Below are 23,548 nucleotides of genomic sequence, written 5' to 3' on the forward strand. Positions count from 1 at the left end.
GGACAGTAGGACTACAACTCCCGGTAGGCTCCCCGCGAGGGGGCCCTCGGAGATGCAGCGGAGTAAGGGGCTCGACGCTTGAAAGAGAGGGCTGTGGAGGTGCGTCATCGGTAGTTGACCGCTCCGCGGCCAGTGGCTCACAGCAGGAAACTGGCCCCTTTGAGCCTCACTTTTCCTCATCTGTAGAATGGGGAGAGTGGCTTCGGCCCAGCTTAACACGGGGGACATTCAAGGAGGCGCGATGAGATCCTGCTTGGGAAAGGCTTTGCAAACTGTGGGCTAGAGGGTGACAGTGTAACTATTTTAATCCTCAAGATGTCGTTTTAAAATATATGCTAATGTCTGTTGGAGATTCAGAGACAGGTTTGGGGGATGCCAAATCCAACCCTGGGAACTTAAGAGCCACCAAAAGTAGAAAAGGGTGGTAGATTTATGTAGTTGGAGGGCAGTCAGGGTATGCCCCAGCTCTTCAGGACAGAGTAATTAGAAGGATCATTAGAAGTCAGGAGTAGAGAAAGAAGGAAAAGGCAGGCACACATTGGAACCGGTATTAGAGCCCCTATCTTTGCTGTTCCTTATCCTTCGTCCTATCCTACTCCATAGCCCTCTGACACTTTTCTCCTCTCTTCTACCCCCGTCGTTTCCTTGGCCCATTCCCTTCTTTTCTGAAGGACTGGGACTTAGGAGATTAGTAAAAAGGAAATGAAATATTCCTGCTCAGATTTGCATGGAGCCTTTTAGCAAAGAATAAAAGCAACTCTTCCCAGGTGGATGGGTACAGTGTCCTTACTGACTCATGCCTGCAGGTGAGTTCAGATGGCCAAAGGCCGGTCTGCAAAAGGGAAAAATGATCATGTTCATCCCCAAACAAAAATTTACCTGGAATTTGTTGAACTCTTAGACAGGAATCAGTTGTCATTTATGGTATCAACCAGTAACTACTAAGGCAGTTAGGATGAGGAGATGTACAGCCCTAGACACAAATTCAAAGGGTACAAGCTTTTCGTGATGTGCAGTTCTATCCTTTCTCTTTATACATGGCCTTGGGACAAATGAGCGACAGTGAACTCACAGAAGGCTGGGTCTTGGGCCAGCCCGGTGGCTCAGGCGGTTGGAGCTCAGTGCTCCTAACACCAAAGGCTGCCGGTTCGATTCCCACATGGGCCGGGCCAGTGCTAGATGGCTCAGTTGGTTGGAGCGTGCGAGCGCGGGCTTTCAACCACAAGGTTGCGGGTTCCACTCCTCGACCCCTGCAAGAGATGGTGGGATGTGCCCCCTGCAACTAACAACAGCAACTGGACCTGGAGCTGAGCTGCACCTTCCACAACTAAGATGGAAAGGACAACAACTTGACTTGGAAAAGTCCTGGAAGTACACACTGTTCCCCAATAAAGTCCTGTTCCCCTTAAAAAAAAGAAAAGAAAAGAAAACGCCCACTTTAAAAAAAAAAAAGAAGGCTGGGTCTTGAAGAAGGCACTTGCACTCTGAGATGAGGGACATGATCAGGGACATCTATTAGGTGGTTTTGGAAGACCAGACAGACTGCTCTGGAAGATGGGCAAGGAAAGGTGGGGTGCATCTTGCAGTCCAAGGGCATAGGGCTAAGGTCTGGAGATACTCAGAGATGTGATAGTACTGTGAAGTTAGAGGTATCAGGTTGAGAGTGTGAGTGCTAGAGCACTGTAGGGGGTAAATGGATTGAAAAGGGGTACTATGAATTATGGGGCTACTTAGGAATAGAGTCCAGGGTCAAGAACACTGGACAAGATTTAAGAAACTGGGACCTCTTGGAAGTGTCTGGTACCTCAACAACCTTTCTCATCATCCTCTGAAACCTCACTTCCCGTTTCTTTTCTAGATGACTCATTTATTCCTAGATCAGTAAAAAAAAAAAAAATGATTCAGCGTTGCAGTCTTCTCAGATATTGTCATACAAATGTACCTTTCCACTCATTAACACTTCTGGATGAATTTTTCTATGACTAGCACCAGGACTAATTTAGAACTCCAAATCTTAACGTTTAGAACACTTCTGTGCCAGTTTTTGTTTAAGCACACCAACCATTCAACAAAAATATTCCTACTGTCAAATTCAATCTCTGTGTTTGGTAAAAGAGGAAGGCGTGGGCTCAAAGGGTTCAGGATGGCAGTGTCAGGAGAAAGTAACCAGCAGGAAGAGTGAGAGCAACTGGGAAGAAAATAAGGGAAGGGCAACTGGGATCTCTGAGGCAGTTCTCAAAGGTAAGGAGGTAGGTGTAGAAAGAAGTTCATAGAAAGAAGTTCAAAGAAGTGAGAAAGGACATCCACAAATCCAGGCGGAGACACTACTGAGCAAAGCCTGTTTTCCAGCAGATTCAAATAGAATTAAGTATTACTAGCTTGGCTCTGGGAAATTGTGTGCAGGAACTAGGCCAAAGGGGCCTGCCATGATTCTTTTGTTCACTAAACATTTTACCAAGAGCCAGCCTCAGATCTCTGTGAGTTTTCTCTACTTACCCTTAGAAATACTTGTTGAACTGTAGTGAATTTTTGCTGATGGTACTGAGGTTTGCTGTGTGCCCTATATGACTGAGATGCTGCCCCATCCAGCCCTAGAAGAAATACACTGAGTAAATGAGCCCTTTGTCCAACTGGGCCTCTGTACCTGAACTGGTTTACTGGTTGTCCTCCCATAAGATGCGGGGGAGAAGTGAGAGGACACACTACAGCAACCACCCTAACCCCACCACCTGTCCCTGCTTTGGAGTTATGTAGTCCTGTGTTAGAATAGGGAGGAAGCTGTCTTGTAAATGGCCACTATCCTGTTGTCTAGACATCAAGGAAGAGAGAAGGCTGCACTCTGATTTCCTGTCAGGTGGAGTCTGGTATTTGCATAAATAGTAGGATCCTCCAGCAGAACTCCCTCTCATATATTTTGCTAGAGAGCAGAATTAACATTAAGTGAATTCATCCTGGACCCCCTTCCCAAAGGCTAGTTATTCAGCAACTGGGCAATGAACATGGCTAATGTGGGACTGCAGTGTCAGTTTCAGGGTAAAAGCCTTTCGATTTCATGTTAATACCAGTTTACCCCCTCTCCCTCACATATAAATACCGATGAGCAACAGCTCATATTTGCAGGACATTGTCCAGAGTCAGGGGAAGTTTGTGGCCTTATAATGGAGACGCCAGCTGTTACCTAGAATGAAACTCATATCTTGACCTAATTAGTCCAGTGTGATAAGCAACTGAGCTAAGTGCCCCTGGCAGTCAGAATAACAACTGAAACAGAATCCGGTATTTCAAGACATTGTTATGTCATCTGGACAGTTCTAGCCCAATGATGGCGTTTTGTACTGGAACTGGCTAGGAAGTCATGTGCTTTTTTGCAGTGTGCCTTAAGTAATACATATCTGAACTATTTTTTAGAAATGCCATAGCATTGCTGCCATAGGTTAGGTACTACAGGAAACAGACTCTAAGACTCAGATTTGAAGCTTTATTGGTGAGTGTTCCTGGGAATAACAACTGTGAGGCAAAGGGAAGCAGGATTGGGGCAGAGGGAGAAACTGAGGCAAGACATCCAGATCTTCATCCCCACCAACCAGTCATCAACCAGCTATGACCCCTCAGCTGCCAACACTCCCAGCAGCTGGGAAACAGGTGCCTTGATCCTGAAGTGGGACTCCCCGTTTTCTGCTACAATTGTCAAGTAGCACTTTTACTTCTCAAGTATCTCCACATTTACTATACCATTTTACCTACCAAGCAGCCTGTGAGGTAGACAGGGCCAGGTAGGGCTCATTCTTCCCTTTATTCACGTTAACACACAGGGAAAGCTAAGTCCAGAGAATGTAAAAGACTTGCCCAGAGTCACCTAAGATTTGTCTCTGGCTCCCACCCAAAACGATCTTTACTTAAAAGATTGTGTTCTTTTTTCCTACATCTAGAGTTTACAGAACTGTAGAATATAAGAACCAGAAAAGACAGTGAAGGCATGTAGTCCAGCCACCTCTCTAAAAGTAAGAAAACGGGCTCAGAAGTGGGGGGTGATTTCGCCAAAATCAAGCTGCGAGTCTGTGACAGAGCTCAGCTTTGTGATTAGATTTCCTGCACTCAGGAGCCAGTGCTCATGGCCTCAGATGTGCTGGGTACAATGTACCACATAGGAGCTACAGATATGAGCAGGTCATATGCCCTGCCCTAGAGGATTTTAAAATCCAGTGGGTTTCTTCAGTCCATTCAAGGAGAGAATGAAACTTTCTTTTCTTTTTTTTACTGGAAATGGTGTTTAATCATAATTAAGTAGTTCATATGCGCAGCCTCCATGGTTAAGCCGTCATTGAGGTCCTTGGGCTCCAGGCCGCTAGCCAAGCCTCCTGGTGGTCAAGCCCCCCAGAGCCCCCCAGTGCAGTTTCAGCTGAGGCTGGGCCGAGAGAATGAAACTTTTTGTTCTAGGCATTCTCTCCTATATCACCTTGCAGAGTCTAAATCCAGAAGAAAATAGCATATAGTGTGTCAGAATGGGTAATCTGTGTTCTAAACTGCCCACTAGCAGATGCTTATAAAGTTAAACACTCCATGCAGACATACACAGATGACTCTTCCATTGAGTCTCCCCAGCCAAGATTCATTTCCAAACCAGTGTCATTGGAGAGATTACTAAGAAACAGATAACTGCTTTCTTTTCTACCTTCTCTTCAGATGACTTTATATTAGGTTAGTGCAAAAGTAATTGCAGTTTTTTTCAATTATTTTTAACCTTTTAAACCGCAATTACTTTTGCACCAACCTAATAGTACTTGTAATCCTTTATTCTTTTTCTAGGATGCACGGATAATGGCTGCGTGGGGTAAAGTGAGCGGGTTTTTGGTTTATGAAGTCACAGACCAATCCTCGCTCCAGACCTTCCCAGTGTTATTCCCACAGCTAGGCCCACAGTGAGGCATGTCTACCCTGGGGCAGGCAGAGGACGTTTGCCCTTAGAGTCTTCAGCTCTCACCACTGGAGTTTCCTATCAGAATGCATTGTGCTTCCTGTTCTCACTCTCCAGATTTAAAACTTCTTTACTGGTGACAGTTGGTCACTCTTTACAGCTCCTTTTCTCTCCCCTCTATTGGAGTGGTTAGTCAGTCACCTATTCCCTACTTAATAAACCAGGTAAACCAAGACAGACCTGACAAAAATTCCTCCCCACCTCCCAGGTCTCTCAGAGTTCCCCAAAGGGGCAGAAATTTGCATGCATGCCTTGCTACAAAAGGAGGCCCCACGCTGCTAGAACACTGTTAAGAAATGCACATAGGACCATAGACCTTAAAGGAAATGAGACTGCCAGCCAGAAAATAATTTTAATGCAAAGTAGAAAGGACCAATCCACCTTGTCATTTTCCTTACTCTTGCTCTGTAGACTTCTCTTTCCTGCGACTTTGAGAAGATGGGAGGAGCAGGCCATGTTTCTAGAGTGGCTGTCCATATGGGAAAGAGTCTCTCATATTGGTAGTTTGCTCCCAGATCTGGAGGAATGTTAGTGTTCTTTAGATCTGGGAGTAGATGTAGTAGATGTGAAACAATAAAATAATTTATATGTGGTCCATCGCCTCTACGGATCCCATCGCCTTCCTCCTTACAGTCACAGGGCAGCTGTGTCATCCTCGGACTCATGCGGATCCAAGGTTGCTTTTAAAGAACCTGCGAAATAAATACATAACGAGGAAGGGTGAACCTCTTGGGAATGGTAGATAGACTAGGGAAGAGAAATGCCTGGGTCTTTGAAAGTATCTTCTTTCTGGTTAAAGAACAAAAAAGAGCCTGAAGGGAGGAGGAGGGAGAAAGGGAGGAAGAAACCAGGAAAAATGTACCTTCTCTGCTGAAGGGCATCCTTTGCTGTTATTCATGTTGATATTCTTCATGGAGATGAGGGTGATGCTGTCTTTCTCTCCATTGGCTGTGGAGCAGCTAGGAGTAGGAAGGGAATGTGGGTTATGGAGAGGAGGCGTGAGAGGGCAATTTGGGGGGGGGGGCTAAAGAACTGTGGGGAGGGGTTGTTGAACTTTAGACCTTTGTTTCAATAAACTTATATTTTGGTGGTGGACCATACTGAAATGAGAGTGTGCTTTGAGGTCCAAAAGACTTGTATTTAAATCTTCATTTTACTACCTACTACTTGTGTGATCTTGACCAGGTTACAACATCTCTTAAGTCTCAAGTTTTAAATGTATAAAATGTAGTACTACCTGCCTTGAAGAATTGCTCTAAGAATTTGAGATAACATTACAAAGTATCTACCACAGGGCTTGACACATAGAAGGTATTCAATAAGTGGTTCCTTAAATTAGTATCTTCTTATTTAAGGGGTGTATTAGAATCTGAATTCCTACACTTTTCATGAGGGATTGGGGCTGAAGAGTTCCAGTCCATTTCCGGTCACCTGATTGCTTTCTTTCAGGTCCGCCCCTGTCCTGCCCACTCACAACCTTGGCCTCAGTGGAGGCTGTCAGGATTCTGTGTGTGTGTGTGTGTGTGTGTGTGTGTGTGTAGAAGGCATGAAGTGTTGGTTCCATGTCGGAGTGGGGGACTGAGAGGTTAGATAGATGATTTCCACTTACACTTCTGACAGTCTTACCTTTCAGATAGCCCTGAACTCCCAGGTTTCTGGGGATCTGTAAAATTCCAAAGGCACAGATTGGGAGTCACATGGTGTACCTCGGAAGCTCAACTTGCCCCTCAAAGCCCACCCAGGTGGACCCTCCCATTTTACCTAGCGGTGCTGATGTGCCATTCCTTCCCTCAACTCCAGGCTAAGTGTCAGTCCTAGAATCTAGCTCTGGGTCCCTCAGCAAAGAGGGGCAAAGGGGAACCCCGGGGCTCAGGCCTGTACCTTCAGATTCCTTGTTCTTCTGACACTTAAACCTTAGGCTGACCACACTGACCAGGATGATCACCACGACCACCAGGATGACGATGAAGCTGATGACACCTGAACAGGGGAAAGGATGGCGTGAACGGGAGGCAGAGGAAGGGACAAAAGGGGCTAAGAGGAGTTCACATTCTACTCCCAGCTAAGTGCCAGGCTCCAGAGCAAAGTGAATTCCCCTTCTCTGCTGAATGAATGAGCTCTTAGCCTGCTGCCCTGGCCAGAGCAGGCTTCACAGCCCTGCCCAGTCCTCCCACGAGAACATGGAACCCAGTAGAGCCCAGAAGAACTGACTGAGAGTCAGTTCTTTCCCACCAGAGTCTTCTTCATCAGCGAATCCCTCCTAGAACAAATGGATGAGATTTGAATTTCTTTTCCTGGACCCAGAGCCCAAGTCAGCTCAGGGGTGGGATCCGCTGCCATACCCTACCTTCTTCACCCTCTTACCAAATGCAGCCACCGTGAGCACCGTCTCTGATGTAGGGCTGGGCAGGATGGTTGAGTCTTCTTTTGTCCTCAGGCTCATGGTGGCTGATTTGGGAGTAACATTTTGAGAGGTGTCTAAAATGGAGTGGAGGTGGGTGCATCAGTGAAGGAACCAACACAGCCTATCAGAGACAGCTAGTTCCCCTCCTTCTTCCCCAGGTAAAGGACAGCAGACAGAGCTCATGCCCTACAGAAAAGGCTTCTTCCCTGCCCCTCCTGCCAGATCCCATGAGGATGGGTGTTGGAAGTGGGTAATGTGGGATCACATGGCTAACATTGCTGGTTGTTCATGTTACTACTAGTTCCAGAGTTTTCCAGAAAGTTTAGGATGCTACCCTCATTATGCTCTTCCCACCAAACCCTTGGAGCCCAGAGGAAAGGAATTTAGGGTACAGAGATAGGGAGCCAGACTAAGCGAGGTAGAGCCATCTGTGTTTTGCCAAGGATCGAAGTGAGAGAAGGGAGGACACCAAATGTTTGTCCTCAGTCACTGATCTAACGAGCCAGGCTGCCAGCTAAAGGGCACAAGTTTCTGGCCCTCTTAAAGAGTGGTATGGTCACCAATCTCTTCTCCTTTTCAGCTCGTACTACAGGCTTGCGTGCTGTTCCATTTTGTTGTCCTCACCGGCCCCCCCCCCTTCCCAAATAAGTCTGGGAGTGTAAAAAATATCTCAGAGCCAAGGGGTAGGATGAGAGAAAGGGTCAGGTTGTTCTTCGTTGTGAGCATAGACAGGACATACCCCCTCCTGTGCTGCCACTGCCACTGCTGCTGCCGCTGCTTGGGACACCTGTGCCTGTGTCATGAAACAGCAGGGCCAAGATGGAGAGTATCCACCCCTGCCCAGCTCTCCTCCCATGATGCTGGGTGAAGGCCAGCCTGTCCTGAGAAGTGTGTAGCCCTTTCCCCACCTTTTCTGCCTTCCTTTCCATCATTTTGGGTTCTACTTAAACCTCCCCTTCTTGCTTGATGCCTTTGTCAGTCCCAAGTCGAGACTCGACCTTCACTGTGACCAGGCCCAAATCCCTGTCTCTGCTCTCTACTAAACCTCTTATTCTCTCCCAAACCAGGGTGCCGCTGATGTGGATCCTGGCCTTAAGACCCCTCATTGTCGGTGTGGGGACAGAGTCCCAGAGTGCAGTTTCCAGGTTCTCGGCCTCACATGGAAATGTGCTGGCTCAGGTAGTAGATGGTCATCAGCTGTGACTAGTTGGCCATCAGCTGTTATCGGTTAGCCATTAGCCGCTGATATAACTGCTGTGGCTGAGCTAGCAAGCACGGGTTGTGGATTGCGTATTGCAGAGAGGAGGATTGCAGTTAGCAAGTGAGATTGGTTGACAGAGAAGCAGACGGCAGGCTGCGGATTGTGTGGCTCCTGCTTCCTGTGTCTCCAAACCAGCCGCCATTGAGAATATTATAGTAGTATGACTCCCCTGTCTATGGCTCTGTGGGTGTTCCTTTTTGGCCTGACCGTGTCCTGTGTTCTTATGTGGGAAGTGGGACCAGAGACCCCGCATGACACCCTGCGTGACAGAAGGGCAGGACCTGGGTCCCCTGAAGAGAGGAAGAAGGAACCCAGCCAGACACGACCCAGTGTATTTCACCACCAGCCCCAGGTACTCACCAAGTGCTGATGTGTGCTGTTGTGGCTGGAACTGAGTCAGGTCCAGCAAGGACGGGGTGTGGTCATCCATGACGCGTGACCTTGGTGACGCGGGTGTGCTGGCTACTATGGGGACCTGTGAGGCCTTCTCTGGAACAGCTATGGATTAGGAAGCATGTGTCGGCCTGCTTAGGGCCTCAGCCGGCATGTACCAGGGAGGGCTCTTTTAGTCCCAAATTGTCCTTTTCATTACTACTTGTAATTCCAGAAGAAGCCGTCCTCTCTTTCACCTCTGGGCCTTTACCTGTGCAGTTCCCTCTGCTTGGAATACATCCTACCACCATCCACCCCACAGTTGTCATCTGGTTAACTCCTTGTTGGGGCCTCAGCTTTGGGTCTCACTACTCTGGGATGTCCTCCCTGGTCCCCAAGTCTGAAGTGGCTGACATTTGTCTGAGCTCCCACAGCACCTTACGCGTCTACCTATCACAGCCCTCTCACCCTGCTTTGTAATTGTCAAGGTGAGGTCCTATTTACTTGTCTGTATTCTCCTTTCGAGCAGAAACTGTGTCTGTTTCCTCACTGGGCCCTCCTTGGATGGCATTTGTAGTCTGAGTGGCAGAGTACCTGGGGTCCTGGCGCTAGATGGAGGGCTTGGGCTACTTGGCTCTGAGGAAGGGCTGTCTCCTGCAAGGACAGAGACAGAGGGGGAGTTGGAGGTGGGGCAGGTTTGGTGACACCACACTTCCCGCACATACGAGAACCCTTGGGCTCTAAGGAAATCTGAAGGGCTGGGCAGGGGGCGGGGTGGCAGGCAGGGACTGGCCCATTGGCAACCACACTTACTCACCTGTGTTGGGAGAAGTTGGCTCTGTGGTCAGACTTAGACTGAAGGATCCTGAAACATATCATCTGAGGCTGAGGGTCTGCTGCCTCCTATTGCTCTTCCTCCCTCTCCTTCCCTATAGCTGATGTTTTCTAGTCTTTCTTCCTACCCCACCCCCCACCATCAACCATTCATTTCTCTCCTCTTTCAAGGCATGGTAGACTGGGCCAAGCTGAAAAAGGTCCTTAGATGAGCTCAGCTTTAGATGTCCTGAGAGCTCTGCCCCAGCCCTAATCACCTGAGATCAGTACAAAACAAGCCTAGAGCTCCTCTTACCCTCCTTAAGAGACCTAAATGCTGGAGGAGGCCCTGTGTGTTTGGTCTTACCTTGAGGGCTAGGGGTCTGGAGTGTGGGTTGGCAGTTGTGGCCTGCAAGAGAAGGCGAAACACTCAGACTAGCTCGGTGAGTCTACTGCCCAGCGCAGAGGCAACAGAAGAACCCGAGCCTTACGGTTTTCCAAGCCTCCTGTGCCGACAAAGAACTCAAGGGGCTGGCTTCCTCTGAGACTGTGACTGAATAGCACCACCACCACCACCTCACGATTCAGTGTCCCAGAGTCCTTTCCTGTTTTTTCAATCCCTCATGGGTTTTATAGCAACCTGATACAAGGATAGCAGAAGGTTCTTTCGAACTAGTGATATGTCCAAGGACAGAACTTGTCAAGTGACCTGTCAAGTCTACACAAGGACTCCAGGTCTCTGGACTAACGTTGTCACCACACTACCATTGAGCCATCCATTTTTCCCTGTGAATATTGTCATCCTGGTCCTGCCCCAAGAGAATGCGGTAGAAAGATATGGTGAATAAGATGGAGATAGGGGTCAGGGTTGGCATCTGGGCTATCTCTCTGCCCTCCTCCAGCTGGAGATAGGGGCCTACACAAGAAGCGAGTTCTGAGGTACATACAGGAGGCAGGGACGCTCTAGAACGAGTGACCAATTTATTCTCACAGGCAGAGGCTACTCAGAAATGCTCATTGTTGGCCAAACCCAGGGAGAAGTCAGTTACTAGAAGACTGCAGTGAGGAGCCCTCATTAGATTTTTTGTAAGTATGTGTGTATGCGTACCAGCCCCTATGCAGATGTGTGTGTGTATTTGTATGCCCATATACTGTATGTGTCCCCTGTGTGTGTGGGACCTCAAAGGTCAGGTTGTGTTTGCTCATTTTCCACAATGAAATCATTCTTGAAACCTGTGAACAATGTGGAAGGAAAACAAGGCGGGGAAGTGGAGCCGCCCAGCTGGGTTCCCGTCCCTCCACTCTAGCGGGGACTATAGCCACTGCTCTGGTCCTCCTGCTCCCTGGGCCCCTCATCATTAGGGAAGCACCAAGCCCAGGTCTGGGTAAACAGAGGCGGCTGGGGGCCAGGCACCCGCCCAGCCTGTGGCAGCCAACTGGTCTGTTTATTTTCCTTAGCCACTGTCTTCCTCCGTGGGGCTATCACTTGGATAGTACGGAATTAATTGTTTCCAAGCCCAAGCTTGCCCAAACCCTGATTTTCCAGGAAAACCCCATTCCCTGGATGGGTGGAGTTAAGGGGAGTTAAAACTTATAGGGGGCCCCAGGTTAGAGAGAACTCTTTCCAGCTGGGGAATGAACCTTTCAATTCAAGTTATATTCTGAAAACTTCTGTCAATCATTGATTGAGGACATCTAACATACCGGCTAAGCTCTATGAGGTTATATAACTTCAATTTTTAGTGGGAAGCACAGCACTGCCTTCCCTCATTTATCTAGAAACAAAACTAGTAAACTAGTGTCTTGAAAGGAGTTCCAAAGTCACAAGCTCAAGTCCTAGTAGCCTGCTCTTTGTCTCCTGCCCCCTTCCCCTACCAGAACTTTTTGTCACCAGTATATTTCTCTGTGAGTAGAGGAGGGATGCAGGGAGCATGTGTTTTCTACAGACCAGGTGCGTCTGACCACTGGACACGCAGACATTCGAAGAACACAGCCACTGGGATTTCTTATTTTCCTGTCACCCCTTCCTAACCCCTACCTGCTTCATTTCCGTCTAGCCTTTTTCTCCTCCCCCTACACCACTACCACCTTGTTTTCCTCAGCAGCATAGTTTAGTAATTAAAATCATGGATTTTGGAGTCTGATAGGCTTGAGTTCAAGTCCTGACTCTATCACTTACTGACCTGGACCTTTGTTTTCTCTTCTTTAAAATGCAAGTGATTTTAGTACCACGCACGTGGTTGTGAGGAAAAGAAAACGCAGTGCCTGATAGATAGTCTGTGCTCAATAAATGCTATACAATTTTGCCCCATTCTGTCAAATCCTCCAAGTCTCAAGTCTGCATTGATTTTGTGTATCTGCAGTCAAGTCCCTTTGTGGGTGTAAACATCCTCAAAAGGATTCCTCAGTCCACCAAAATTAAGGAGATAGTAAGAGCTCTGAGATATTGGAATGAGGGGTTAGGAAACTCAAGCAGTGTGCGTGGCTTAGGTAGAATTTACACAGGTCATTACCAGCCCTGGCACTTGCCTGGAACATGACAGTGGGTAAAGAAGCTGGGAAAAGCCTAGGCCTGAAAATGTGACACGAGTCTTACCTTTTAATCTCGGCCATTTCTGCAGTTTCTACAACAGCCTAGTCCCCCAGCCCCAGATCAAATGTGTGCCTCTATCCTCAGGAAAGGGGAGGTGGGGGTGGGCTGGGCTTTTATAGAACTGTCTGACCCCTCCAGGAGACAGACTTCTGGCAATCAGGCGCTCTCACCCACTACCAAAAATGGGCCATCCTCCCTCCCGATCTGAGCACTCTTGCACTCTCTCGTGCTGCTTTGAGCCACAGGTTCATGAATCTTCCACAGAGGACTCCAGGGGGGTGAGTTGGGGGCAGGGCAAGGATGATCGAAGGGAAGTTGCTGCCCTGTGAGTCAGAATCTCCTGGATTTCTCATGGTTCCCAGCAACTGTTCCCTAATTAGAGGACCCCTTAGGAGCTGCTTCTCAGCTTCTCAGCTAGCACAGCCCAGTCTGAGAGGTGTGGTTTCCATGTGTCACCTCTGGAACTCATCTCTTTTAGGGCCTTGGGTAAGGATGCTGTGTACATCCTCTTTGTATCTAACCTGAATCCCTCTTGCTGTGATTTGAGCTTCAAGTCAGTCTTTGGAATTCCCAGGTTGTTACTCCCATGTGAAAGAAGAAAAAAACGATCACCTGTAAAGCCCAAGGTGCAGACAATTTTGTGCTAGAACACCCTGGAAGGAGCTTCAGGGACTCAATCTTATTACCAAGACAGTCACTTTCCACATTTCTGGAGGCCAGCCTCTATGGGAGCCCCACTTCACCCTGGAAATTTTCCCACAAGAAAAGTTTAGCCTATTTTACCCTGGCCTGGTGATGACCACCTCCCAATCCAACTGATCCTCTTCATGGAAAGGCTCCGGAATTTCCCTTGGACGCAGCCCTGAATGGCGAGCGTATGTGGTGTGTGTCCCAAAGAAGGGACAGGCCCAGGACTGCCAGTCGGGGAGAGGAACTGCTGAAGGGGAGTAGCCAGTGCCTCTTACCTTGGAGCAGGAGGAAACTGAGAATCGCCCAGCACAGCTGCGTCGCTCCCACAGTCCCCATGTCAGCTGGGTCTGTGACGGGCAGACAGCTGCTCCGTGAAGGCTCTGTCCATAGTGGAGAAGAGAGAGGGAGTGCTAGGGCGGGGAGGGGGTGGGGTCTGGCTCTCCAGGAGCTTCCTGTCAAAGAATAGAAGGAAACAGATTGGGACTGGCTCCAGGGGCCCTGTTCAGCCGGACAGCCCAGATGAGGATGTAAGGCTGAAACATCAGCGACTGCGCCCAGGGTTGGGGGTGGGGGGTGGGGCTCCACATGGCTGGGCCACTGTGGTCTCCTCCAGGGCCTATGCACTAAGACCATTGATGGCAACCTCGCCCCTGCCCCCTATCTTCCCCTCCAAAGGGTCCATCAGATCCCTCCACACAGCAACCAGAGATTTTCCTGGACTGTAACTCTAGTCCCTCCCCATACTGTTTTAGACCATGATTGAGCCCTAAAGCTCAGCCCACCAGCCGCCCATGCTCTGTAGGCTCTGAATTCTCCACATTCCTCTTCCTCCTCAGGGCTCCCAATGCAAATGGGACTCCCAGCATCTTACATTATTGTTATTCTTAATAGAAAAACAAGAGGACCACATTCCAAGCATCCCGCCCGTCCCCCAACATTGGAGTCAGGCAGTCCTTCTGCTCCAGCAGCACCTCTCCCACAGTACGCTCTCCTGCAGACACAGGTAAGCACTGTCACTTTTTCAGTATCCCTAGGACCTGGCACAGTGCTTGACATAGAGCAGGTCCTCGGCACATATTTACTGAACTAAACTCAAAAGATTTAAGAACAGAGAAATGTTACACACAATCCTCTTTAATATAATTATTATCATTCTTGTAGATTTCCTTCCACCCTGTAATAATATGCATATATATATACATATACATATATGTGCAATCATTTTATGATTGGTATCCTTTTCTCGGATTTTATTTTTTAATAAATATTGTATTTTGAAGCAATCACAAATATACAGAAAATTTGGAAGTATATTACACAGAGCTTTCTTTCCTTGAACCATTTGAGAGTAAATTGCCAACAGAATGCCCCATCACCCCCAAATACTTTAGTGTGTATTTCCTACAAATAAGGACAGTCTCTTACATAATCACAATACAGCCATCAAAATTAGGAAATTAATATTAATATAGTAATACCATCTAATTCCATTCAAATTTTGACAATTGTCCCAATAACGTCCTTTATAGCAAAAGGGTCCAGTCTAGAATTACTCATTGCATGTGTCTTTAGTCTTCTTCAATCTGGGACAGTTCCTCAGTCTTTTCTTGACTTTCATGACCTTGACATTTGTAAAGGTTACAGTCCAGTTATTTTGTAGAGTCTCCCCCATTTGGGTTTGTCAGACATTTCCTTATGATTAGATTTAGGTCATACATCTTTTCCAGGAATGTCACATAAGCAATGCTCTGTCCCTTTCTTTGCATTCTGTCAACTGGCGCATGATTTTGATTTGTTCCATTGCTGAGGATGTTCACTTGATCACGTGCTTAAACGGATGCTAATGTATTAGTTTCCTGTGGCTGCACACAAATTACCAGAAACTGCTGATGTAAAACAACAGAGGTGTAGTCTCTCACAGTTCTAGAGGCCAGAAGTCAAAATCAAGGTATTGCATGCTCCCTCTGAAGGCTCTAGGGGAACAGCCATGCCTTGCCTCTTCCAGCTACTGGTGGCTGTTGGGCATTTCTTGGCTTCCTTAGCTTGTAGCTGTATCCCTTCAATCTCTGTCTCTGTCTTCATATCTCCTGCTCCTCTGAGTGTCTCTTCCAAGGACACTTGTCATTGAATCTAGTGCCCAGATGGATAACCCAGGATGACCTCCTCATCCCAAGATCCTTAACTTAGTTACATCAGCAAAGACTCTTTTTCCAAGTAAGGTAACATTCACACAGGTTCTCAGGATTAAGATGTCGACCTATCTTTTTGGAGACCACCATTCAGCCACTATAACCAGCCTTTTCCATTTTATAGTTACTCTTTTTCCCTTTGTAATTAATAAGTATTTTGTGGGGAGATGCTTTGGAACTATGTGAATATTACATGTAACAATCATTTTATTTTGATGCTCAAGTCACCCCCATTTTAGTCACTGGGAGCCCCTTCAGGCTGGCTTCTGTGTTCACTTGACATGTCTCCATCATTCTTTGAGCACTTCCTTACTTTCTGGTATAACGAGATGTTCCAGGTTCATCTTGTGCTTTACCTGCTCCAGCCCTGGAATCAGCTATTTTTCCAAGGACCCTAGTTCCTGTTAGTGGCAAATAGTATTTAGAAACTGAGGTCTAAGTGGTGGGTGTGCTCATTGCTACAAGGGGGTGGCTACTCCAAGGCCCTTCTCTGAAATCTGGCTCCTATTGTCCTAATTTAATCACTCCCCTTGTAACCAAGTTCCCATCTCTGCTGCCACCCTCGCCTCACAGAAGCCTTCCACCCCCCACTCAGGCTCAGGCCCTCCATGCTGGGCCACCCCTCCAACATATGGATGCCTTCCTCCCCCCTCACTTGGGCTCCGACCCCCTGCATTTGGGCCACTGTGGCTCCCCCCCAACCCCACAGGCACATTGCTCACCTTGTTCTGCCTTACTTTTAGGACCGAATTATTCCAGAAGGGAAAGGGAGGAGAAGAAGAAACCTTCCTCCTTACTTTCAAATCATAAGCATTTTCTGGTGGCTCACAGATTCACAGTGATCATTTTTCATGGCAGCTTATGTACTAGTCTGTAGTCTGTTTAATCATCTTTCTGTTTTGAACATTTAAGCTGCTTCCAGTTTTTCCTTTTATGACTGATTCTGCCGTGAATAGCTATAGGCCTATCATATTGTAGTTTTAGCCATTCTAATAGGTGTGTGGCTTTTCTTTTTTTTATTTTTTATTGGGGAATATTGGGGAACAGTGTGTTTTTCCAGGACCCATCAGCTCCATGTCAAGTCACTGTTTTCAATCTAATTGTGGAGGGTGCAGCTCACTGACCAATGTGGGAATTGAATTGGCGACCCTGGTGTTATGAGCACCGTGCTCTAACCACTGGGCAAACTGGCACCCCGTGTTGTTTTTAACAGCTTTATTGACATATAATTCACATTCTGCTATAGGCTGAAGGTTTGTGTCCCCTCAAAATGCATACATTGAAGTCCTAACTCCCAAGGTGATGGTGTTAGGAAGTGGAGCCTTTGGGAGGTGATTAGGTGATGAAGGCAAAGCCCTCATGATTGGAATTAGGGCCCTTATAACAGAGGTGCCAGAGAGCTAGCTAGTCTGTCCTGCCATGTGAGGACACAGTGAGAAGGTACTACCTGTGAACCAGGAAGTGAGCTCTCATCAGACACCAGATCTGCTGGTGTCTTGATGTTGGACTTCCCAGCCTCCAGAACTGTGAGAAATGAATTTCTGTTGTTTATAAGCCACCCAGTTTATGGTAGTAATATAGCAACCCAAGTAGACTAAGACACATACTGTACAATTTATCCATTCAAAGTGTACAATTTGGGGCTGCCCCGGTGGTTCAGGTGGTTAGAGCTCCGTGCTCCTAACTCCAAAAGCTGCCGGTTTGATTCCCACGTGGGCCAGTGGGTTCTCAACCACAAGGTTGCCAGTTCAATTCCTGGAGTCCCGCAAGGGATGGTGGGCAGTGCCCCCTGCAACTAGAAAATGGCAACTGGACCTGGAACTGAGCTGTGCCCTCCACAACTAAGATTGAAAGGACAACAACTTAACTTGGAAAAAAGTCCTAGAAGTGCACACTGTTCCCCAATAAAGTCCTGTTCCCCTTCACCAATAAAAAAAAAAATCTTAAAAAAAAGTGTACCATTCAATGGCGTTTAGTATATTCAGAGACTTGTGTAGCCATCACCACAATACTTTTAGAACATTTTCTTACCCCACAAACGTAACGCACACCCCGTACATACCTATAGCTTGTAATAAGAAGGCTGGAAATAGCGTGTGGCTGAGATGGGCAGCTCTTGCTCTGGGCTTACTCCAGTGACCCAAAGCTTAAGATGAGCCCCAGAAGTCAGCCAGCTCTCAGACTTCCTTATCATGGCGACTTCCCGCTGACCTGTTCAGAATGTCCCCACAACTCCTCCTTCAGCTCCCTCGGCAGACTCCTAAGCCTGGCTGCCTTCAGTGGGGACAGAGGGAGGGAAGAAGGGCCGCTCCTTGCCCTACTTTGGCCGACAGGGCCACTTCCACCTCCCCTGGGGAGTTGGAAAAGAGAAGTGACTCCAGTGTCTAGAACGGAGTCAGGGGCCTCCCGCTCGGAGGGATGATGGTAGGGAGGACTTCAGTCTTTTCATCTTTTGTCCTAGTGCTCAAAGCTTGAAAGCCAAGACTTTTCTTCTCTGTGAAAGAAAAGCATGTTCTTAATCATTTTAGCCCCCGAACCCATCTAAGAGGCTCCATGACAACAAAACGCCAAAAAGAGACAGAGGAAGAGAGTCCTCCACATCCCGAGCTGCTTCTCCATGGCTCAGAAGTGCCCTCCCCACAGGTGAAGGATTCTCCTTACCTGCTGCAGGACTAAGGACAGGATAGGGTAGGGTGGGGCTTGTCCAGGTTCCAGTTCTATTCAGCAAACTCTTGTCCAGCATCTGCATGTGATACCAGGCACGGTGATAGACTCTGGGACACACAGAGGATTGCCCTGAGGAGGTTCACAGGCTAGGAAGAAAAATGAGCCCCTACACACCTGTAACATAAGACAAAGTATGACAGATGTCAGGAGTGAGGTAAGAAACATACTGCTACAGAGTTTAAGGAAAAGAGAAATCTATTTCAGTGTTAAATCTATTTCAGGGCTAAAGAATACATTCCTGCAGGAAGTGATGCTTAAACTATGCCATAAAAGATGGTTAATGTTTAGATTGTAGGAATGGGGGAAGGGCAGTTCACAACAGTGAGCATGGAGATGGGAAAGTGAGGGAAGGCTGATGATAGTGTGGTCCCAGAAATTCCGCCCCCTTATCCTTTCTGAAGCCCTTCTGGAGATAGATCCAGGATTAACGAGGGAGGCAAAAGGAAGAACTAACCATCAGAAAGATCAGAAACTGGGTTTTTGGACTCGGGGACTGGAGTCCGAGTGGTGGTGTCTGTGAGAACAATGGGACATGTGTCTTGAAGAGGCAGGAGGCAAACAGTAGTGGCTGAAGCTCTGGACGATGGCAGAATCCAGATTCCCTCTGGCTGAGGTCTAACTGGTCCAAGGTGGGAGGTGGAGAATGACCGGAGACTTTGATCACATTGGGAGGGCCCAGCCTCCTAGCTGACTTCAAGGCCAGCAGCCACTGTCTCACTCCAGTGACCTGGCCTTAAATGAACTTGGAGGTCTGAATGGGGTTCCTGAATGTCAGGGTGTAGAGCAGCTTGGCTGAGAGCAAAAGAATCAGGAACAAGACTGGGAGAGGGAGTTGCTGGAGGTCTCCTGATCTCCGGACTGGAATGGAGGGTAATGCATGCACAACAAAGGACAGAATGAGGGATGGCTGATCCCATGGAGACAGTTGGGACCAAAAATTGTCCTTTATAAATTATCTCCAGAGAGAGGAGAGACTGGTGAGCACTTTTTGTGACTTGGACACATTAAAGTACATACATTCTCAAATGAAGTTATATTCAGACAAATGCAAAGAGACATACAGAATTCATATTTGTGAAAATCAAAGAACAACAACCCCAAAGAGAAAAGAATGCCTTGCATGGGAATGGTAAACATCAAATTCAACAAGATGATTATCTCTGAGTTGGGAAGGAGGGGAGAGATCAGAAATGGGGCTTCTATTTTATTTGTAATATTTCGGTTCTTAAAATTTTTTGAAATAAATGTGACAGGCTCTTAAAATGGACAGAGCTGGTAGTTGGGCCAGAGAGATTTAGTATATTATATATACTCTACACTTTACAGTGTGTTTGAGATACTGCATTTAAAAAAAAAAAATCAAAGGACTGTACTTCAGGAAATCAGTTGGGGTGGGGAGTCAGCATGTCCTGGTGGGGGGCAGGCCAGGGTGGGGACAATGACCAAATGTCTGGGACCAGGTGAAGGAGGGGGGGACAGGCAGACCCAGGCTGCTGAAGCTGGCAGGGGGCATGAAAGGAAGTGCCAAGGAGTAAGATCAAGATATTACCAGAATTGGCCCCAGGGTAGTCCTGATGTTCAAGGAAGTGAAAGCCCGGGAGAGAGCAATGAGGGTAGGGTGTGTGTGCAGAGGGTGTGTGCCCCGTGAGCTCCACAGACGTGGCAGCTCCGGGTAGGGACCGAGCTGGGCCGGCAGGCTCTCCTTTGCCCTTGCTGGCCACCAGTCCTGAGGGAGTCTTGCGCTGCCACCCGTGGGACAATGCACCAGGTAGACTCTCCACTCACCCCCTCCTGCCAAGCTGGCCTGACTCCCTGCAGGGGCCCCTGACCTTTCACCACCTTCTGCTTCCCTTTTCTTTTCCACATCCGGAGCTGCTTCTCCACTCCCTGCCCTGGAGGTCTGTGGTCTGGGCCCCAGAGAGCCTCAGACTTGTCAGGTGGCAGGGGTAAGGGGCTTTCCACATGTGAAAGGACACGTGTTGAGGATGGCATGGGGTGGACAGTGTGACTGAGAGACTAAAGGGAGTCGATTTGTTCTGAGCAACCTTTCCTACCCCAAGTGCCTACCCATAGGCAGGGCCAAGCTGAGGGCTTAGAGTTAGAGGAAGGGCTCCACCCCAGAGGGTCTGCTTCTGATGGTCCATCTGGGTGCAATGAGGCTAGGGAGAAAAAGTTTCCTGAGCCGGTGATGACCTTGCCAGCTCTGAGGTTTATTGTTTGGAGGTTTGCTACCTTCACAGCAACCCCTCTAACCCCACACTTCTTAGCAGGGTGGAGACAGACAGAGGTAGGAATCCTGACCTCCAGTTTTAGGCAGAAGAACACTGGGACGACCCTGAAAGAGGTAGACACTGCCATGACATCTCCTCAATTCATCCTGGGCAAAGCCAGGGATCCACAGTGGGCATCCCCTCCCTTCCGGGCCCCCGAGCCTAATCCTGAGACCTGGGGAGATGTTGCAGATAAGGTATCCCCCTTGCCTCACTCCAAGCTTCTGGGGTTCCTGTCTCCTCTTCCTCCCCCAGGGTACCACCCCTCCGCCTTCCATGTGAGTAGTGGGAACCTAGGATCCTGAACACAATGACTTGCTTTACCCAGGACTTGAAGAAGCCGCTGCTTGCTCACTGCCTACTGCCTAGGATGTGGGACAGCGGCCCATAGTGTGCTAAGAGTCCCGATGCAGGACACAGGGTCTATTTAGAAGTTTTGATGGAGACCTAGGAAGAGAGGGCGGTGGGAGGGGATTTGCAAGGCCAAACTCTATAGGCCAGGCTGTAAGGAAGTCCCTTTCTGAACAACTTTGCCTCCTTACCTCTGTTTCTTTTTTCTCTGTCTCTATCTCTCCATATCTGTCTTCACTACTGTTTCATTATCTCTTTTCTTCCCCTTTTTCTTTCTCTTTGTCTCTGTATCCTCCATCTGTCTTTTTCTGTTCCTTTTCTCTGTTGCTATGTGTATCTATCTGTGTTTATCTCTCTCTCTCCGTGTCATTACTCTGTCTTTATCTTTGTCTCTGCTCCTCTCTGCCTCTGAGACTCTCTGTCTCTCTTTCAGGTCCCTTTGGGTGTCTATCTCTCTCTATTTTGGTCTTTTTCTGTATGTAAATGCCCATGTCACCTTCTCTCTCTGCCTCTCCCCTCCCAGGCTGGCCACTATTCCTGGCTTTTTCCAGCTGTGAACGGCTCAGCGGAGCAGGAGACCCGGAGGGTGCTGGGCAGAGCCTGGGACCCACCTCCAGGGGTTGGGCTGCCCCTGCTCACTGTCATCGTAGCTGTCTTTGTCCTGCTGGCAGTATGTATTGTATTGGTGGTCCACTTTGGGCCAAGGCTACACCGGGGACATGCCACTCTCCCCACAGAGCCTCCAGCCCCAAAGCTGGAGGACGGCATCTACCTCATCCAATGGCGAGTGCTGGGCCCCCAGGACAGTCAGGAAGACACCCAGCAGGGCCCTCCCGTCCCTGGTTCCTGTCTTGTGCCAGATGGGCCTGGGCTCAGCATCGATGAAGTCACATATCTTTAAGAGGGAGACTCTGGAGAGTTGGCCTGAGCTGGCTCAGAACAAGAACCTGGACAGAGAATTAGGACAAAAGCAAACTGGGGCCTGGGTATCAGAGCTTTGGAAGTGCGCACATGGACTAAGCTGGAGCTGCCCTCTCAACAGAATATAGAGAAAGCCCTGTGGTGGACAGGAGAAATAAAAGAAGCTTGAGGGCCCTGCCCAGCCACACGCTGCTGTGAGCATTCCCAGGGCCCAAGCCCGTCCTTGCAAAGCTACTCGCTCTTCTTCAGGGACCACCAGACCCCTGCACAACGTCGTTGGAGTCCCTACCCCTCTTTCCACCCCTAATCTCCTCTCCTTTGGGTGCCAAGGTAAGTTCAGCTTGAAAATTCCACCGTGCACCCTACCCTCGTGCAGGGATGTCAGGGGCTCCCTGTTGAGGCCCCATGGCCCCCAGGTCCTCTGAGGCCAACCAGGAAGAACCAAGGCAAAAAAAGCAGGACTCTGCCTTCCCTGGGACTCAGGAAAGGCAGGAAAATCTGTTGCCCTTCACTGATTGGCGGATATCCCTTTGGTTGTCAGGGCCAATTATAGCTCCCCCAATTGTTTGGAATGGTCCCCACTATCTTGGGGGCAACACTCTGCCTTGCCTTCCCATGGTGGGGTGGGGTTCATCTGTGGGCCTGCAGATAGTATACCATTCACTCCTCATAAGACCTTGGGGAGAGGAGCCACTGTGACCCCCATTTTAGAGTTGGGAATATCAAGACACTCAGGTGGACACATGTACTAAGTGGGGAGCAGAATATGAACCGGGGCCGTCAAACGCCACAGTCTGAGCACCATGTTGGGGGCTGGATAGGTGGGGAAAGTCGTGTTGGGGAGACCCTTTATTCTGGGCTGGTTTCTAGATATAGGAGTGGTGTGATGGAGGGTCCTCAGGCCTTGGGGACAGAAGAGCTGGGACAGCTGGGGAGAGGAGGGCACTGTTTCCCCCTTCACTCTGTTGGCTCCATCATCCTTAGGTTCCTTCCGGCAAATGTGTGTCTGTGTGTGGAGCTTTTCTCCACTTTTCTGAGTACAGTCGTGCTGTACTCAGAAATGCATATTGAACATTTGTGATAACAAAGATGGAAGGCAGGGAGCAAGTCCTGGGTGGAACTGGTAGAAATGGCTGCCTCCCCTCCCAGATGGGGGCAATTTTGCCACCACAGTGCTGTTTCAGTGGCTCAGTTCTAACAGTAATGGCGTGAGGTATGGCAGGTGGCTGGCTGTGTTGTCCAAGGTTCCCCAGGGTATGTCCCACTTCCTCACACAAACCCTTTCCCCCCCTTATCCCTCTTCAGGCTCTCTCATCCAGGGACATTTATTCAGTGACCTTTGAGCAGCCCCTTGCCAAGGATGCAGCTGTGTGTACCCCTTATGGCATCTGTGCGCTCCCTTAGGCAGCCCCTGGTCCCTCCCCAGCCCTCAAGCCTCCCACTGGAGACAGGGCACTGAAAGGGCAGGTGAAGTGAGGGGTGCTGCCCAGCTCTCTGCCCTCATCAGCCCACATTGAAATGATATCCATCCACTGCCCTGTATTAGGATGAGGAGAGGGTGTAAGAAAGTATGTCTACGCAAGCCAATTTGGACATCGAAGATGATAAATGCCAATTGCTGTATCAGTCCGAGTCCAGGTGGAAAAAGATGGCACATTCAAGTGTGTAATCTGAGGCATGTTTAAAAAGGGGACCATTTAGAAAGGGCAGGTGTAAGGAAGCTGCAAGTGAGAATTACTACTCTAGGGTGAGCATCGGTGGGTAGCCAATACCACTGCTGGGCCTGAAGGGGGAAGGGGAAGAAGCAGTTCAGGGAACCTAGAGAGAGACAGAGTTCCTGAGAGGGTTTGGTCAAGAGATGCAGAGAGCCAACAATGACTTGACACCACGGAAAGGACTGGGGGAATAAATACTTCAACCTCACCCTCCTCCTTCCCTCCATCCTCCCTCTGGGTCTCCCCATTGACCAAACATGACCAGAA

At 48.6% G+C, this 23,548-nt stretch overlaps 2 protein-coding genes across 6 annotated transcripts; one reads left to right on the forward strand and one right to left on the reverse strand.

Moving 5' to 3' along the window:
- Positions 1 to 5,308: 5,308 nt before the first annotated feature.
- ECSCR (endothelial cell surface expressed chemotaxis and apoptosis regulator) lies at positions 5,309 to 18,076 on the reverse strand. 5 transcript variants are annotated; one of them, XM_074313611.1, is made up of 12 exons: positions 17,959 to 18,076; positions 17,360 to 17,791; positions 13,384 to 13,560; positions 10,193 to 10,234; positions 9,830 to 9,877; positions 9,517 to 9,666; positions 9,001 to 9,138; positions 7,340 to 7,453; positions 6,857 to 6,955; positions 6,602 to 6,638; positions 5,838 to 5,934; positions 5,309 to 5,667 (listed from the first exon to the last, which is right to left on the reverse strand). In XM_074313611.1, the coding sequence occupies exons 3-12, from the start codon at positions 13,442 to 13,444 to the stop codon at positions 5,659 to 5,661; spliced, it is 795 nt and encodes a 264-aa protein (XP_074169712.1). In that variant the 5' UTR covers positions 13,445 to 13,560; positions 17,360 to 17,791; positions 17,959 to 18,076; the 3' UTR covers positions 5,309 to 5,658. The 5 variants fall into 5 exon arrangements, with proteins under 5 accessions (XP_074169712.1, XP_019595970.2, XP_019595966.2 ...); XM_019740411.2 differs by lacking the exon at positions 17,959 to 18,076 and having other exon boundaries at positions 9,607 to 9,666; XM_019740407.2 differs by lacking the exons at positions 17,360 to 17,791; positions 17,959 to 18,076 and having other exon boundaries at positions 9,607 to 9,666; positions 13,384 to 13,624.
- A 1,017-nt stretch (positions 18,077 to 19,093) lies between these two features.
- SMIM33 (small integral membrane protein 33) lies at positions 19,094 to 23,407 on the forward strand. Its single transcript, XM_074313612.1, has 2 exons — positions 19,094 to 19,792; positions 21,169 to 23,407. The coding sequence occupies exons 1-2, from the start codon at positions 19,784 to 19,786 to the stop codon at positions 21,544 to 21,546; spliced, it is 387 nt and encodes a 128-aa protein (XP_074169713.1). The 5' UTR covers positions 19,094 to 19,783; the 3' UTR covers positions 21,547 to 23,407.
- Positions 23,408 to 23,548: the final 141 nt, after the last annotated feature.

The sequence above is a fragment of the Rhinolophus sinicus genome, linkage group LG10, assembly GCF_036562045.2.
Source record: "Rhinolophus sinicus isolate RSC01 linkage group LG10, ASM3656204v1, whole genome shotgun sequence".
NCBI lineage: Eukaryota > Metazoa > Chordata > Mammalia > Chiroptera > Rhinolophidae > Rhinolophus > Rhinolophus sinicus.

Bases quoted from the DNA above. Each gene is read 5' to 3' on its own strand.
- ECSCR (XM_074313611.1), bottom strand. From the start codon at position 13,444: ATGGGGACTGTGGGAGCGACGCAGCTGTGCTGGGCGATTCTCAGTTTC. The intron at 9,667-9,829 runs GTGAGTAAGTGT...CTGTCCTTGCAG, and splicing joins GCCAACTTCTCCCAACACAG to GAGACAGCCCTTCCTCAGAG. The intron at 9,139-9,516 runs GTAAATAGGACC...CCTAATCCATAG, and splicing joins CGAAAGGAGAATACAGACAA to CTGTTCCAGAGAAGGCCTCA.